General features: G+C 38.7%; 1 protein-coding gene across 1 annotated transcript in view; it reads left to right on the top strand.

The window, feature by feature from the left end:
- Window positions 1-18,996, top strand: part of LOC150084316 (uncharacterized) — a 333,113-nt gene that overhangs the window by 72,699 nt on the left and 241,418 nt on the right. The window contains exon 8 of the mRNA XM_090376182.1: window positions 16,679-17,485. Within this exon, the coding sequence (XP_090232308.1) occupies window positions 16,679-17,485 (807 nt within the window). The remainder of the gene's footprint in view (window positions 1-16,678; window positions 17,486-18,996) is intronic.

Raw genomic sequence — 18,996 nt, 5'->3', positions numbered from 1 at the left:
AACTGTTGAAGATAAACACAAGAAAGGCACCCGGGGTGGATGGGATCTATCCAGTTATATTAAAGGAGGCAGCAAAGGAAGTAAGCAAACCCTTAGCCATAATTATGAGAGCTTCCTTGGACTCAGGGGAGGTACCCATAGACTGGAAATGTGCAAATGTGACCCCAATTCACAAAGGAGGATCAAAGGCTGACACAAGTAATTATAGACCTGTGAGCTTAACTTCTGTTCCAGGAAAATTAATGGAGGCACTGGTTAAAGAAGCACTGCAGGATCATTTAGACAAGACTTCAGTTATAACTCAGACACAGCATGGTTTTGTTAAGGGGAAGTCTTGCCTGACCAACTTGATTGGATACTATGATGCAGTCACAAAAGAACTGGATTCAGGGAATAACTTTGATATTATATACTTGGATCTTAGAAAGGCTTTTGATACTGTTGCACATGGAAGACTGCTACACAAATTGGAGCAGTGTGACATTGGAGGCAAATTGCTGCTATGGATAAAGGGGTGGTTGAGGGGGAGAAGACAGAGAGTGGTAATCAATGGACACTGCTCATCGTGGACTAATGTTATTAGTGGAGTCCCTCAGGGCTCAGTGTTGGGTCCATTATTGTTTTCTGTATTTATAAATGATATTGATGATGGTATATCAAGCTTAATGTCCAAGTTTGCAGATGATACAAAGGTTGGCAGGGTTGTCAAGGACACTACTGACACTATGCTGCTGCAACAGGATCTGGAAAGGTTGAGCAGATGGGCTGAGAGGTGGCAAATGAAGTTTAACATTGACAAATGTAAAGTACTACACATGGGAAACAGCAACCCCAGAGCAACGTATCAACTCTGTGGTACTACACTGACAGTGGTAGAGAATGAAAGGGACTTGGGGGTGGTTGTGCAGGCAGATATGAAGTTCTCTGAACAGTGCAGACGGGCTGCAAGAGTAGCTCATGGAGTATTGTCAATGATATACAGGAATTTTTCCAGCAGGGACAAGGAGGTGATTATTCCATTGTATAAGGCAATGGTCAGGCCACACCTAGAGTACTGTATACAGGTCTGGAGGCCTCATTTCAAGAAGGATGTAGAGCTGCTGGAACGAGTACAGAGAAGGGCAACAAGATTAGTGAATGGAACAAAGGGGTGCTCTTACGAAGAAAGGCTTAAGTTTTGCAAATTACAGTGTCTGGAGACTAGGCACCAGCGAGGTGATCTGATAGAGGTGTATAAAGCCTTGAATGGTTTGAGCATGCTCAATGCTGATGGGATTCTTCCTCTAGCTCAGAAAAATCACCTGAGAGGGCATAAATTGAAATTGAGGAAAGACAGATGTAGGATAGACGTGTGGAAATTTGCCTTTAGCCAGCGGGTGGTTGGTTGGTGGAACAGACTTCCATCCCTTGTGGTGGAGGTTGATAGCCTAAATAAGTTTAAGGCTCAGCTGGACAGGTATTTTGAACGAACAGAGGGGTGAAGTGGAAGTGGGTTTTTTTTTTTTTTTTTTTTTTGGCTGATGCTGCATAAGCTTGCTTTCTTGCATCAAATGCCTCTACTAATGCTAATGCTAAAGTTGTTTGGACCTAACTACTAAACGAAACTGTTAGGTATTTCTTTTGGTCTGGGTGCACCTTGAAAAAATTACTGAGACCTTAAAGGCGCCGTGAACTGAGAAACTTTGGGAACCTCTGACATAAAATACACAATGAAGAAATTACTGTTGCAGAAATATTTGAACAGTGTTGACTTTCTCTTTTCATCAATCAATTTCCGATAGCCGACAACAATTTTCTCTGGGCCCTAGTGAAATAAATATCGCAGAGAACATCAAACCTTTTGTTTGAGGTTCTATGCAATACGAAAGATTTCATCTAATTCTTTTACCGTTATCTCCTTCGCAGTAACATTTGATCTGGCTCATTTAAAAATTTAAATTTTTAAATGCAAGTCTGCATTGACTTTATTGGCAGGTGACAAACACGTCTTCTTCCGATGGTTGATGGAACACACTGAGACTGGTTGTTGGGTTTTTTTTTTTTTTTTTTAGGAGCATTAGCAACTAAGGCCATATTGCTCCGGGATATGCGATAGTCATTCCCTGACCTTTCCACATCCTCCGTATTTGGTGGTGACTGGCTCGAACATCGGTCTAATCAAGAAGCGTGTGCTACACACTGCTGCTCCTTCCCACCTGGCTACGGAGGCGCCACACTGAGACGGGCAGCAGGCAAACGTTTGTTTATTGACCGTACGACTCGCGGTAAGCTTAACGTGGGATTCAAATCTTTTTCAACTATCGCATAAAAAAAAAAAGATCGCGTTAACTGGAAACTTGCATCGTGTAAAGTGAAAAGTAGTATAATTTTTCAAATAGCGTTTACTGAATATCGAACTTGCGTTATGCGATGCCTAGCTGTATATGCGTCCCATGCATTTTTCTTCTCTGCCACGAGTCTCATTAGTTCATCTGACATCCATTTAGGTCTAAACCTTGAATAGTATTTCTTAGTTGGAACAAAAAGTCTAGTAGCTTCCAAGATTACTTCTTTGAATGCTTCCCATTTATAATTTGCTGTTGATAATATCATCATTGGTCCCAATGTATAGAATTTAAAAACTGTCTGAGACCGCTGTAGTCACCTTTACGAAAGCAAAAACCCTTCCATTTAACCCTGATGGTCACTATTCTATAGATGACTCCCCATGGCTCAGCATTTCCAGAAGTTCCCACCAAGTGTCTCCAAGATTCTTTTTTCTTTTCTCTAATGAGGACTGTATATTGACTCCTGGGAGTTCTATAGGAATCTCTCAGTGCATCCACCTCATTTTGTGGCCAAGATGTTTTGGCTCTCTGAAAATGTCTCCTCGCCTGGTGCACCCTTCTCTTGAGTATAGGCAGTTCGGGGTGCCACCAAGGGACTACCTGCTTCTTGGGTTTTTTCTTTGGCTGGACAGATTTGATGTCAGTCATAATCAGTGCATGGTCATCCGGCTATGATTATTGTTTGATCTAGACCACTCAGTTCCCTGTTTCTCCAGCTCAGCTGCTGTAAGTTCAATGAAGATGTTCCAGTTTGCTTTCTTTAAGTTATATCTTTTTATGTTTAGTAGAGTCTGTTGATGTCTGTTTAATTAAAAGTTATTGCTCTATGGTCTGATGCAGTCCCAGGTGGCTGGACACACCAGTCTAAAGTTTTATATGCTATTGAATTTGTAGCAAGAGTGTGACATCAGTATCACTCTCCCACATGGTACTGCTAAAAGTTGTCAGGTTGTGGGGCTGGTTTAATACCAGAAATGTAGAGATTCTATATACTCTGATAGTATTTGGCCATGATGTGTGCCTGCTCTGTCTTCTGCACGGCTATGCCATAAGGGCGACCGGCAGTTAATATCGGCACACACAATAATGTTTGCATTTGGTAGCAGAGCCGTAACTGTTTGTAAATACTCAGTGCTGGGATTTATATCTTTACCTGGTGGTCTGCTGTACATTGAAATAATATAATACTGTCCTACAGCACTGGTGATATATGCACACACTGCCACTGGGGAGCAGAGGTGACCCACAGTAAGGTCAGTTTTTTTATAACTATTGTATTAGAAGAGATACCAATGGTGTATTCTATAATCTTATAGCCTCTTGAACTCTACCCATGTATAGGGTTCTTTTAGTACCAAGATATCTATATCATTTTCCTCTAATTTGAGCTTGATCTGATCAACAACTGCACTGGAATGCTCTTTGAACATTCAATTGGATGAAGTTTAGAGCCCTATTGGTTCTAGATTGGATTAATTTAATCATTTTCTGGTAACAGGGGCATTTAACATCCCTGATGCTATGTAAATGGTCAGTCAGCCATACTGACTTGCAAGTTGCACACTTTGGCTGCTGATTTTTGTTCTGGCAATTTTTAAAGTCATGGCCATTGATTGCACAGTAGCCGCAGACAGGAGATTTCTGGCTGCAGTCCCTGGCAGTATGTCCATACTTGTGACAATTATAACATTTTTGTATAGGGAAGTGCTCCCTGAATCTGTGGCTGGTCCAGCCAACATAGATTCTCTGTTGCCCTTTTAAGTGTTTCCATATTTTGAGAGAAATCTCTGCAATTATATATAACTGCCCATTTTTTCCATTTTTGTGCCTCTCTTTAGCTGAAATTGCTCTGCAAATTCTTCTATGCTCATTATTTCTTTCAAAGTTCTTGAAATATATACAGTGGGCCAATTAAATAACGAGACTGATGATGCTACAAAAAGAAGAATAACACTAACAGCAAATTAAGGTTATATATTTTTGAAGTAATCACCTCCGATGTGTATACACTGTTTACATCTTTTATGCAAGTTTCAAAAACACTTCTGGAACTGCTTTCAGCTGGTTGGTTACTGCAGCCTGGATATCAGTCTGCTGACGAGGCTACTAGAGACGGTCGTTTTCAAAGCCGCTAAGTGGATTTTTCTTATTTATTGATTTGAAATTATTGTTTTTCTAAAACTTTTGATTTAAATTTAGTAGTATAACATTATTTTGTGATTTTCTGATTAATTTGGTGTATTTATTCTTTACTCGGCCTTGTAATTGCATAAAAGTATCGGTAAAGGTTTCCACGTGTTTCAACTCCGCTAACCGTTCGTAATTTTCCCGCCTTTGTGATACGATATACCGTACTAGATAGCGTTAGTTGAACTTCGTTAGCAGTTAAATTGTACGTTTAAATAAATACATATAACGACTTAGATTACAAACGTAATATAATTAATTTTATTTAACATAATTAATTATACATATAACCACTTAGGTTACGTAACATAAATAATTAGTAAAAACAAATAATTAATACATAACTTGATACGAAAGTTATATAAAGGGATTTCGCAGATAACACTCGTTACTGAAACGTAAATATTTCGTAGATAACACTCGTTACTGAAACGTATATATTCCGTAGATAACACTCGTTACTGAAACATAAAAATAGCGTTATAACTGTGTTTGGATACAAGTTTAGGATTTAATTTTGTACAGAAATTGAAATTTTATTGAAAGTAAATCTAAATCATGACTCAAACCAGAGCAGCAAAGCAAAGAGCTCAAGCTAATGGGAATGCTGTGGCCCAGGGGAGAACTGAGGGGGGCAGTTGTCCTCTGAATCACAGCCTTGTAAGATGCACTATTTGCTTGATGTTTGCGGAGCAGTCAAGTATGGGACATGATACTGCCATGGGGGATGTCTTTGTGTGTGTGCGATGCAAGGAGTGTAAGGAGATAAGGCGACAACTCAGCGTTGTTATGGGCCTATATGAGAGCTTGAAGGATAGGGTGGATGCCCTCGAAGGATTACAAGTGAGGGGCCCATCAAGCTCTCAGCTGCCCACACCAATGCCAGAGCTTGCACTTGGTCATCGCGGAACACAGCGGCAACCCCCAAGGCAGAATGCGCTGGTCCCAAAGGAACTAGTAGTTGTTGGTGACTCTATTGTCAGGGAAACGGGAAACATGCTTTGTAAAAAGGATAGGTGGAATAGGACCAGGGTATGTCTGCCAGGGGCAAAAGTTGATGACGTTGTAGAGCGGATATCATCTTTTAAGGGCACAAAAGGTGATATAGTTGTACACGTTGGCACTAATGACATTAAGAGTAGGAGACCGGCGGAATTACTTGACAAGTACAGGTCACTGATGAAAAAAAGCCGTGAATTAGGGTTGAAATTGAAAGTGTCTGCAATTCTGCCCAGACACGATAGGAGGGAGTATATGATGAGAGCCCTGTCAATCAATTCGGCCCTGGAAAGATTGTGCAGGGCTCAAGGGGTAGAATTTTTTTCAGCCTGGTCTGTACTTGTTAACAGGAGAGACTGCTTCTACAGGGATGGGATACACTTAAATAGAAAGGGTGCAAGAATGTTTGCTGATGCTATCGAGGCAATGTTAGGTGGGTCGGAAAACTGCTAGATTGGGGGGATACAAGGACTAATAGATTAACAGTAGCCACTGGCAGAGGTGAAAGTGATTCTTGCACTGCTTCTATTGGAATGAGCCGCAGCCTGGAAAATAAGATGCAGGATATTTCAGAGACTGCTGGGAATCATTGGGGTACAAGTAAACACATGGGTTGTGTTAGGGTAGCTAAGAAAAAGAACAGGTGCATGTATACTTGTGTGTACACCAATGCTAGGAGTTTAGTAAATAAATTTGATGAATTTGAGGTATTGCTCAAAACATCAAAGGCAGATATTGTGGGGATTTCAGAGACGTGGTGTCACACAGATATAAGAAATGCAGAACTGGAATTTGGGGAGTACAATGTCTACAGAAAGGATAGACAGGATAGGAAGGGAGGAGGGGTTATGCTATTAGTTAAAAAACACATAAAATCCAAGGAAGTGAAGCCAGTCGACATCGCTGGACAGTGCAGTGTCGAGTCAGTTTGGTGTGACATAAGCATTGGGAGATCAAAATTGAGAGTAGGAGTGTGCTATAGGCCTAATGACTCTGATGAGTATAATAAGAAACTGTTCGGAGAAATAGAGTGGGCCAGTAAATCAGAGAGTCTTATAATGGGGGATTTTAATTTCCCAGATATTGACTGGAATTTGGGGGCTGGTCACTCACACAGTAGCAAGGCTTTTGTGGATTTATTGGATGATTGTTTTCTACATCAGCATGTTCGGGAGGCAACTAGAGGGAGTAATACTCTTGATTTGATTATCAGTAGTGATTCTTCATGCATTAAGAATCTGCAGATAAATGAACCACTTGGTGGCAGTGATCACAGTGTGCTGAAGTGGGAGTTACTCAAAGAGGTAACTACCATTAGGGGTAAAGGGAAGGGGTATTGCTTTCGTAAAGGCGACTACAATGGACTGAGACAGTATTTAAATTCTATACAGTGGGATCAACTGATGATATTGCCAACAGCAAATTCAAAATGGGAAGCATTCAAAGAACTTATCTTGGAAGCTACTAGGCTTTACATACCAACTAAGAAATATTGTTCAAGGTTTAGGCCTAAATGGTTGTCAGATGAACTAATGAGGCATATGGCAGAGAAGAAAAATGCATGGGATACATACAAATTAACACGTGACACGGATGCCTATGATAGATACAAGTTGATCTGTAACCAAGTTACAAAGGAGGTTAGGCAGGCGAAGGCAGATTACGAGAGATCCTTGGCAAGGGATGCGAAGAAAAACAGCAAAGAGTTCTTTACTTATGTAAACTCTAGAAGGAAGGGGATGAATCAGATTGGTCCACTTGAGATCGATGGGTCAACTGTTGATGACCCTGCTCGGGTAGCTAACAAACTAAATGAATATTTTGCATCGACATTCACACATGAGGAGTTATTCAGCGAGGGGAATGCCAGAGGTGTATTCAACTCTAGCAGTAAGCTAGAGAATCTTGTAATAACTGAGAGCAAAGTGGAGGAGAAATTGTTGAAGATAAACACAAGAAAGGCACCTGGGGTGGATGGGATCTATCCAGTTATATTAAAGGAGGTAAGCAAACCCTTAGCCATAATTATGAGAGCTTCCTTGGACTCAGGGGAGGTACCCATTGACTGGAGATGTGCAAATGTGACCCCAATTCACAAAGGGGGATCAAAGGCTGACACAAGTAATTATAGACCTGTGAGTTTAACTTCTGTTCCCGGAAAATTAATGGAGGCACTGGTGAAAGAAGCACTGCAGGATCATCTAGACAAGACTTCAGTTATAGCTAGGACACAGCATGGTTTTGTTAAGGGGAAGTCTTGCCTGACCAATTTGATTGGATACTATGATGCAGTCACAAAAGAACTGGATGCAGGGAATAACTTTGATATTATATACTTGGATCTTAGAAAGGCTTTTGATACTGTTGCACATGGAAGACTGCTGCACAAATTGGAGCAGTGTGGCATTGGAGGCAAGTTGCTGCTATGGATAAAGGGGTGGTTGAGGGGGAGAAGACAGAGAGTGGTAATCAATGGACACTGCTCATCGTGGACTAATGTTATTAGTGGAGTCCCTCAGGGTTCAGTATTGGGGCCTTTATTGTTTTCTGTATTTATAAATGATATTGATGATGGTATATCAGGCTTAATGTCCAAGTTTGCAGACGATACGAAGGTTGGCAGGGTTGTCAAGGACACTACTGACACTATGCTGCTGCAACAGGATTTGGAAAGGTTGAGCAGATGGGCTTCGAGGTGGCAAATGAAGTTTAACATTGACAAATGTAAAGTACTACATATGGGAAACAGCAACCCCAGAGCAACGTATCAACTCTGTGGTACTACACTGACAGTGGTAGAGAATGAAAGGGACCTGGGGGTGGTGGTGCAGGCAGATATGAAGTTCTCTGAGCAGTGCAGACGAGCTGCAAGAGTAGCTCATGGTGTATTGTCAATGATATATAGGAATTTTTCTAGCAGGGATAAGGAGGTGATTATTCCCTTGTATAAGGCAATGGTCAGGCCACACCTAGAGTACTGTATACAGGTCTGGAGGCCTCATTTCAAGAAGGATGTAGAGCTGCTGGAACGAGTACAGAGGAGGGCAACTAGATTGGTGAATGGGACAAAGGGGTTCTCTTACGAAGAAAGGCTTAAGTTTTGCAAATTACAGTGTCTGGAAACTAGGCACCAGCGGGGTGATCTGATAGAGGTGTACAAAGCCTTGAATGGTTTGAGCATGCTCAATGCTGATGGGATTCTTCCTCTAGCTCAGAAAAATCACCTGAGAGGGCATAAATTCAAATTGAGGAAAGACAGATGTAGGATAGATGTGCGGAAATTTGCCTTTAGCCAGCGGGTGGTTGGTGGGTGGAACAGACTTCCATCCCTTGTCGTGGAAGTTGATAGCCTAAATAAGTTTAAGGCTCAGCTGGACAGGTATTTCGAACGAACAGAGGGGTGAAGTGGAAGTGGTTATTTTTATTTATTTATGTTACTTTTTTTTTTTTTTTTTTTTTGGCTGATGCTGCATAAGCTTGCTTTCTTGCATCAAATGCCTCTACTAATGCTAATGCTAATGCTAATCTTCTATCTTCCCATATTGCATTTCTTTCATGGCTGTTTTCATTTTGGGGAACAAAAAGTAATCTGTGGGAGCCAGATCCAGAAAAGATTGGTGGGGTGGGGTGGGGGGGTTATGACTGGAATCAATTTTTTTTGCCAAAAATTTGCTTGATGTTGATGGCAGACTTTCTTTCCTCGTTGCTTGAAACTCAACGAATGCCGTACAAAATGGGAACAAATTTTTCTCTTACCCAGATCTTCTATTAGAATTTCTCATACAGATTCCTTATTGCTACTAATCATCTCAGCAAGCAACCTCATTGAAATTGTTCTGTCTTCAGTCACAATTTTTCTGACCTTTGTGACAATTTCTGGTGTTCGAACAGAGATCAGTTGGCCAGATCAGGGATCATCCTCTAACGACTTACGTCCTTTACGAAAACGAGAAAACCATTCAAACACTCTTGGTTGAGCAAACATTCATCAGCATAAACTTTTTTTTTAAATTGTCAAAAGTTTCCGTAGCACTTTTTCCCAATTTACAATAAAATTTGATAACTGCTCTTTGCAACATTTTCAATTTTCTGACGACATGCACAAAACTACTATTACTCTTTCCATAATAAATCACGAACTACTGACTGGACAAGTTTCAACTTGCACTCATTGGAAAGAGCACACTCTAGCGAATCTAATCGTGTACTGTTTTGGCCTCTTACGTTAATACTAAACTCAGAGCACATGCAGTCTCGTTATTTAATTGGTGCACTGTGTATGTCAGTCATCAACTCCCTTTCAGCGATGGACTCGATTATGCCAAAAATCAGAATGTTGGAATTTCTCCCCTTTGGTTTTTCTATTTGTAGGCCTACTTCAGGGTTGGTCTCTAACTTTTTAAGTCCTCTTTGTTTGCTAGTTCTGTGAATACACCATTATCTCTTACCTTTCTCATGTTGTTAACTTTAATACCTTTCAAATGGGGTTTTAATTTTGTCATTAGTGTCTTTCACTACCTCACTTTATTTGTAGGTGGAATCAGGCTTAGCTTTTAAGATGGCTATGTTCACTTTATTTTTGGACATTTCCTTTGTCTTGTTTGTCTATCTAGGTACTGGTGTCTCAGCTTTGTTGGCCCTTGCCACTTGGGAATAAGTTAAAGTATTTATTTCTTTGTAATTATTCTTTTCCTCTGTGACTGTTTCTACCCTTGCTCTTAAAACTTTGTTTTCAGTATTTAATTGTATCACTCTGTTCTAAAACAGACCAGCAGCTCCTAATCTGCAACCTTATTGCAGATGTAATCCTATTGGTCCGTTTATGTAAACACTCCTCTAAATACAATTTTACTTCTTTAATTTGTCTAATGGGATCCTCCATTTCATTTATTGCTTCAAATTTTTTCTCTATTTTCTGTCTGACATTTCCCCTTTTTGGCTTTCTTTGTACTAAGGCGGTCCAGTGGGGCATGTGTCTAAGTTGTCGTTATTCATTTCTTCATTATTATTTGGGGCTCTCTCTCTCTCTCTCTCTCTCTCTCTCTCTCTCTCTCTCTCTCTCTCTCTCTCTCTCTCTCTCTCTCTCTCTCTCTCTCTCTCAGTATTCTCACCTCTATATCAGGGAGATCTTCTAAGTCAGAGTCGTGGTTGGTATTTCCTATTTTCTGAGATTTTTTGCCTATATTCTGATCTTTTCTAGCCATTTTATTGTTGTGATCTAATTCCTCGAGCCCAGTGGAGTAATTTAATATATTGTTTAAGAGCGTGAACCTATTAAAACCCAAGATACACAGCTTTTCCATTTTGGCAGGAAAAGATAGTAAATGAATTTTATGAATTTGAGGTATTGCTCAAAACATTAAAAAAGGCAGATATTGTGGGGATTTCAGAGACGTGGTGTCACACAGATATAAGGAATGCAGAACTGGAATTTGGGGAGTACAATGTATACAGAAAGGATAGACAGGATAGGAAGGGAAGAGGGGTTATGCTATTAGTTAAGAAATACATAAAATCCAAGGAAGTGAAGCCAGTCGACATTGCTGGACAGTGCAGTGTCCAGTCAGTTTGGTGTGACATAAGCATTGGGAGATCAAAATTGAGAGTAGAAGTGTGCTATAGGCCTAATGACTCTGATGAGTATAATAAGAAACTGTACGGGGAAATAGAGTGGGCCAGTAAATCAGAGAGTCTTATAGTGGGGGATTTTAATTTCCCAGATATTGACAAGAATTTGGGGCTGGTCACTCACACACTAGCAAGGCTTTTGTGGATTTATTGGATGATTGTTTTCTACATCAGCATGTTCAGGAGACAACTAGAGGGAGTAATACTCTTGATTTGATTATCAGTAGTGATTCTTCATGCATTAAGAATCTACAGAAAAAGGAACCACTGGGTGGCAGTGATCACAGTGTGCTGAAGTGAGATTTACTCAAAGAGGTAACTACCATTAGGGGTAAAGGGAAGGGTTATTGCTTTCGTAATGGCGACTACGATGGACTGAGACAGTATTTAAATTCTATACAGTGGGACCAACTGATGATGTTACCAACAGCAAATTCAAAATGGTAAGCATTCAAAGAACTTATCTTGGAAGCTACTAGGCTTTACATACCAACTAAGAAATATTGTTCAAGGTTTAGGCCTAAGTGGATGTCAGATGAACTAATGAGACATATGGCAGAGAAGAAAAATGCATGGGATACATACAAATTAACACGTGACACAGAAGCCTATGATAGATACAAGTTGATCTGTAACCAAGTTACAAAGGAGGTTAGGCAGGGGAAGGCAGATTACGAGAAATCTTTGGCAAGGGATGCAAAGAAAAACAGCAAAGAGTTCTTTACTGACGTAAACTCTAGAAGGAAGGGGATGAATCAGATTGGTCCACTTGATAACGATGGGTCAACTGTTGATGATCCTGCTCAGGTAGCTAACAAACTGAATGAATATTTTGCATCGACATTCACACATGACGAGTTATTCAGCGAAGGGAATGCCAGAGGTGTATTCAACTCTGGCAGTAAGCTACAGAATCTTGTAATAACTGAGAGTAAAGTGGAGGAGAAATTGTTGAAGATAAATACAAGAAAGGCACCTGGGGTGGATGGGATCTGTCCAGTCGTATTAAAGGAGGCAGCAAAGGAAGTAAGCAAACCCTTAGCCATAATTATGAGAGCTTCCCCTCAGTCCATGTGGACTCAGGGGAAGTACACATGGACTGGAGATGTGCAAATGTAACCCCAATTCACAAAAGAGGATCAAAGGGCGACACAAGTAATTATAGACCTGTTAGTTTAACTTCTGTTCCTGGAAAATTAATGGAGGCACTGGTTAAAGAAGCACTGCAGGATCATCTAGACAAGACTTCAGTTATAGCTCAGACACAGCATGGTTTAGTTAAGGGGAAGTCTTGCCTGACCAATTTGATTGATGCAGTGACAAAATACTATGATGCAGTCACAAAAGAACTGGATGCAGGGAATAACTTTGATATTTTATACTTGTATCTTACAAAGGCTTTTGATACTGTTGCACATGGAAGACTGCTGCACAAATTGGAGCAGTGTGGCATTGGAGGCAAATTGCTGCTATGGATAAAGGGGTGGTTGAGAGGGAGAAGACAGAGAGTGGTAATCAATGGACACTGCTCATCATGGACTAATGTTATTAGTGGAGTCCCTCAGGGTTCAGTATTGGGTCCATTATTGTTTTCTGTATTTATAAATGATATTGATGATGGTATATCAAGCTTAATGTCCAAGTTTGCAGACGATACGAAGGTTGGCAGGGTTGTCAAGGACACTACTGACACTATGCTACTGCAACAGGATCTGGAAAGGTTGAGCAGATGGGCTGAGAGGTGGCAAATGAAGTTTAACATTGATAAATGTAAAGTACTACATATGGGAAACAGCAACCCCAGAGCAATGTATCAACTCTGTGGTACTACACTGACAGTGGTAGAGAATGAAAGGGACCTGGGGGGTTGTTGTGCAGGCAGATATGAAGTTTTCTGAACAGTGCAGACGGGCTGCAAGAGTAGCTCATAATGTATTGTCGATGATATATAGGAATTTTTCCAGCAGGGATAAGGAGGTGATTATTCCCTTGTATAAGGCAATGGTCAGACCGCACCTAGAGTACTGTATACAGGTCTGGAGGCTTCATTTCAAGAAGGATGTAGAGATGCTGGAATGAGTACAGAGAAGGGCAACAAGATTAGTGAATGGAACGAAGGGTTGCTCTTACGAAGAAAGGCTTAAGTTTTGCAAATTACAGTGTCTGGAGACTAGGCACCAGCGAGGTGATCTGATAGAGGTGTATAAAGCCTTGAATGGTTTGAGCATGCTCAATGCTGATGGGATTCTTCCTCTAGCTCAGAATAATCACCTGAGAGGGCATAAATTCAAATTGAGGAAAGACAGATGTAGGATAGACGTGAGGAAATTTGCCTTTAGCCAGCGGGTGGTTGGTTGCTGGAATAGACTTCCATCCCTTGTCGTGGAAGTTGATAGCCTAAATAAGTTTAAGGCTCAGCTGGACAGGTATTTCGAACGAACAGAGGGGTGAAGTGGAAGTGGTTATTTTTTATTTATTTTTTTTTAATTTTTTTTATTATTTATTATTTTTTATTTATTTATTTATTTATTTTTTTTTTTTTTAGCTGATGCTGCATAAGCTTGCTTTCTTGCATCAACTGCCTCTACTAATGCTAATGCTAAGATACACATCTTTTCCATTTTGGCATGAAAAGCAGGGTAGACAAAGAAAACTACTTTAAACTCTTAAGTATGAGCTAAATCCAAAGTCAAATTTGCAATCCTCATTCAAAATAATGTCTATCCAACTAATTTTAACACTAAAGTAATCAAAATTGTTGAACTTTTGAACTGTAAATAAGTCATAGGTTGTAAAAGTAGGATTGCTAGTGTTATAGCAAACGTGCTGCAGAAAAACACATTCAGCAGTCCAAGAGTAAGTAAGAACAACTACTAAAAGCATACTTACTTGAATAATACTACTTTACTTTCTTTCATCTGCAGAGGTCTTTATAATCCAGAAATCCATAATTAGAAGCACTGAAAAATCCACAATCTTCAAAAGTCGCGTTGAACACTGTCCGCCATTTACCTATCAAGCTGAGACTCCTCATGTCTGCTCACTACTGCATCTACCCTCAAACCTTATAAGTTATGTACAGTGTGATACAGCTACTTTATGAGATCAGGTTTGTATTGTTATAAATTTATAGTTTATGGACTTAATAAAAACACTTATGGTATTAACTACACTCCTACAGAATTACATAGAAGGCTACTAAATAGGTAGGCCAAACTGTCATATATAAACCAGATCATAAAGGATATCTTTTAGTAGGCCAACTCTTATTCTGAAGTAAAGAGGCTGACTGGAAGTAAAAATGAATGAAGAATATAACAGTCTCTCTCCCTGAATTGAACTACAAGGTTTTCTGCACTTTTCCAAAATTAACAAATTTTTTTTAATGAAAATGAACTAGCTTTAATAGTAGCTCTTGACTTAATGTCTAATCAAGTTGCTCCTCTTAGGCTTAAATTCATTTTTGCTAGATTTTGCATACCAGTGTTACCCAGAGATGGTTGTCCCAATATTAATTAACATTGCTGGTACATAGCTAACATGGTGATTATGATTTGTTTCTGTATTTCCACACCATATTCTTTGACAGTATAGTGAATTTGCCACTTGCCACTCCTTTGAAGAGTCCTGGATAAATATTCCCATTGGAGAGTAGAGGAATTCTGAAAGGCCTCTTCATTTCGGGCTGTAATTGGCCAATATCATGTGGAGAGAGGGAGGGCTTTCCCCTGTGAATTATTACAGATTTTTTGTAGCCATACCATATGCAAATTGTCTAGCAAACATACGAGTATATGTGTATAGACATAATACTAATACACTGGTGTAATATGGTCTCGTACCAATGTTAACTTAAAAACCTTGAATTTATTTTTTAATAAAATAAAAAAAAAAAACCCAGGCTAACATAGAACCACCCTTGCAGTATAATCCTAAAATACTGATACACCATAAAACCAGCAAAACACACACACACACACACACACAAAATAATGAACCTTATTCTGTTCGTATATTTTCTTCTCTTTCATTTTATAATTACCTGAAAAGTTAATGTGTTAATGTTCATGATACTTATTTTATGTTAAAAGTACAGTGGATTCATAATACTAATACACTGGTGTAATATGGTCTCGTACCAATGTTAACTTAAAAACCTTGAATTTATTTTTTAATAAAATAAAATAAAAAACCCAGGCTAACATAGAACCACCCTTGCAGTATAATCCTAAAATACTGATACACCATAAAACCAGCAAAACACACACAAAATAATGAACCTTATTCTGTTCGTATATTTTCTTCTCTTTCATTTTATAATTACCTGAAAAGTTAATGTGTTAATGTTCATGATACTTATTTTATGTTAAAAGTACAGTGGATTCCGGTTAATTGGGGCATTTATTTTGGGCAAATCTTAAAAAACAGAACCCAATCGAGAAAATAGCCAGGGTTTACTTCGCTTAATTGGGACAATATGCCGTTTATTCAGGGCAGGAGACGGCAGCACTGGAGATTATCCTACGATTGTCTCCGACTGTACCACATGGTTCGGTCTGATTTCTGTAGGTCACAACCATAAAACAATAAAAACAATTAGCAGTCACCTGTTTATTGGGCTTTTCTGTTACTGCAATCTATTATAAACGAATAGTAAACTCGATCTTATTGAATTTGCGATAATACCAACAGCTGGAATTCTGTGGGTTATTATGGTGAAATGTGTTTACACTTCCATGGAATCTTCAATCATATAGAAAAATTAATTTTCAGAATCTTCTCTTCATTCCTATTTTTAAAGCTTCGTAACTTGTTACTCCGTTCTCACTTTAACGTATCGTGTTACTTGTAATTTGTGTGTGCCGTGTTCTTTGTTATTGATTGCTTTTCTTTTTACTGTTTAAAATTTTAACCCCTATCCACAAATGTCAGTGAACACAAATGTCAACTAGTTAGTATGTACACATTACAGTGCGTATTAATTATTCCGATTATTACGTATATTCTTCCAATTTTCACGTATCATTTAATTTTTTAATTGGCAAGGTAATAAAGGGTAAATTTGTGCTTAATATATCTTTACTTTTATAGCCTGTGGATAATATTCCTCCTATTTTCGCTAATTAGAATCGCTGTTTAATTGAATTAAAATTCAATTCACAAGCGTGATCACAATGACCGGTGCTTACTACACATTGTATAGTGAATGGTACTTTACTATGGTGGGTCTATCGTAATGTGATTTGATTGTACAGTGAACCAATTGTAAATCGGGGGTCCATTGTATTTTTAACTTTTTTTTATGTAGAACTTCAGATAATTGGGGCAGCCGCTTAATCGGGCCAAAATGCACTAGTCCCGATGTGTCCCAAATAACCGGAATTGACTGTATGTGCCTTTGTGAAACTTTATTTTGAAATTATATTCTTATGTAATATATGTAACTTATTCTTATATTGTCATGCATTACATCATTTATGACATGAAAATCATCTAAGGATAAGAATGATTTATTTTTATCTTTCCTTTTCTTTCAGCCATCTAAAGCACATCCTCCCACGCCTCCTCCTCTTAGTAGTCCAAATCGTACAGCATTATCATCACTTCCATTTGCAAAGAAGCAAAGGCAAAGAGGAAATGCAGAAGAATCACTTTTGAAACCTAGACAGAGGGGGCGTGATTTATCTCCAAGCCATCAGCTTCCTCCAAGGTCTCAGAGACGCTCTCTTTCCCCAGCTAATCAGTTTAATAATCGGAAACCCTATGTTTCTCCTGAGCGAGAAAAGCAAGGACAGTTGTTTGACCGTCATGCAACCGTACGTAGGGCACCTGATGATGATCTGTTTTCACATTCAAAACGTTCGCCCAGCAAAGACAGTAAAATTGTAAAAAGAATAAGGATTTCTTCTCCTAGAAGAGAAAATGTAAGCCGTAAATATACACCATCTCCACATAGAGAAAGAAATGGAGCAGCAGATGGACCAGTAGTTAAGCGAGTTCGGTCTCCAGTGCATTCAGAAGGAAGAAGAGAAGAAACGTCAGATAGGAGGAAATATTCTTTATCTCCTTTAAGGAATAATCGTGATTTTAAAGACAAACGTAAAGGTTTTGAAGAACCATCAACACGGAAGAGAGATGCACGAGAAGATTCACCTCGAGGAAAAGAAGAAAGAGATAGACAAAATGATAAGTATAGCAGTAAAAGAGATGATGATAGCAGTAGATCAAAGAAATTAGTGCCATCTCATTCTGTGGGACAGAAAGTTTTAAGAAATGATAAAAGCAGAGAGCGGATGCCTAAAGGGAGAAATACTGAAACAGATTCATCTTGGAATGAAGAAAATGTAAGTATAGAATTTTTTAATATTCAGGTTGAAAGTTTCCTACCTTTTAACCCTCCACCCATGTGTTCTGCTCTTTCTGTCCATATCATGTTTTGGTAAAATCCTCTGCATCCCACAAATGTCCCTCCCCATTTTGGCTTATCAGTACTGTATGTTATATTAAGATGAAATGACTTTACCCCATGATGGTATCCCCCCAGAGCATTTACATAGCAAAACAGGATTCTAGTAGTAGAATTAACAATGACAGAAACAAAATTTGAACAATTTAAAGTACTGAACTAGTACAGAAATGAGAAATTCTCTTCTCTGAATATAACATTTGAACAAATGTAATAAATTGGTAATTAGAGCATGCTGGCTGCACACCAGATACAATCTTAATCGTGTTAAGTTTCAAGCAGTGAACATCCTAACGAAGTCCAGCGACAAAAGTCAAAAGAAAGTTCCAGGGCCAAAGCTACTATAAATTTGTAAAATATCTCAAGATCATTAGTCACACAGATTTCCACTCGATATCCATTGAATGTTACACAGAATGGCTGATGAAAGAAGATTGAACTTGGGCTTTATGAAAAATAGTAGTTCTTGAATACTAGTGTTTGATTTGGCAGTTCTTGAATTCAAGTTGACTTGAGATGAAATGAAACTGATTAGAAGTCCCCTTGAAGAAATTTAAAAACTAGAGTGAGTCACTGGAATCCAGAACTAATTCAGTATTGAGTTGAGCAATTGTGGCATTGTCTTAAATTGAAAGTGCTAGCACTTGCTCTGACAGATAATTCAGTAAAATATCTTTTTCATGTTAGTCATTGATTCAAAATTAGCAGGTATTACTTTGTCTACCTTCCTAAATACAATTGAACCTCTCTGAAATTTCATCTTCAAATTTTTCAGGTTTTGGGTGGTCATGACATAGTTGTAAAAAAAAAAAGTTCCAAAAAAAATTGTATCTCTATGTTGAATCTTGTACGATTGAGTATAGCCTTTTTCCAAGAGATAGGTAGCATGTGCTACTTGGAAAAAATGCAGAAAATATCATAAGTACAGCAAAAATAAAATTAGTAAAAATTATATAAAAGCAGAAAAGCAAAACGTTTTACACAGTCACTTCACCAAAGTCCTGATGTTCAAGTTCATTGACAGTACATTTTAACACAGCAGATAATTACTATTAATATTAACCATAAATGCAAGGAAGCCACAGGCATTTGCTACACTAACCCAAAAAAAAATGTAAAAAAAGTAGATAAGAAAATAGACAAATTTGCACTTCCCTCTTCACTTAGGTAACTATTTAGTTTTTCCTTTGAATTTCTTCAAATTGTCAGCCTCAACTGCCTGTGAAGGCAACTGAACATTTGAACAAATGTAATAAATAACTTGTTGCAGTAGGCAGCAACTCACTGTCTAAAAGAAAACTTAAACTTCCTGCAATCTAGTCTCAACCTCTTCCCCTGTAATTTGAATTTATGGTCCCTAGTTCTGTAATTCTTTATAACAGTGAAAGT

This window comes from Mastigoproctus giganteus, chromosome 6 (assembly GCF_048544385.1).
Source record: "Mastigoproctus giganteus isolate SK-2022 chromosome 6, ASM4854438v1, whole genome shotgun sequence".
Lineage (NCBI taxonomy): Eukaryota > Metazoa > Arthropoda > Arachnida > Uropygi > Thelyphonidae > Mastigoproctus > Mastigoproctus giganteus.
Note: the sequence above shows the minus strand (reverse complement) of the source record. Positions and strands in the feature narration are given on the sequence as shown.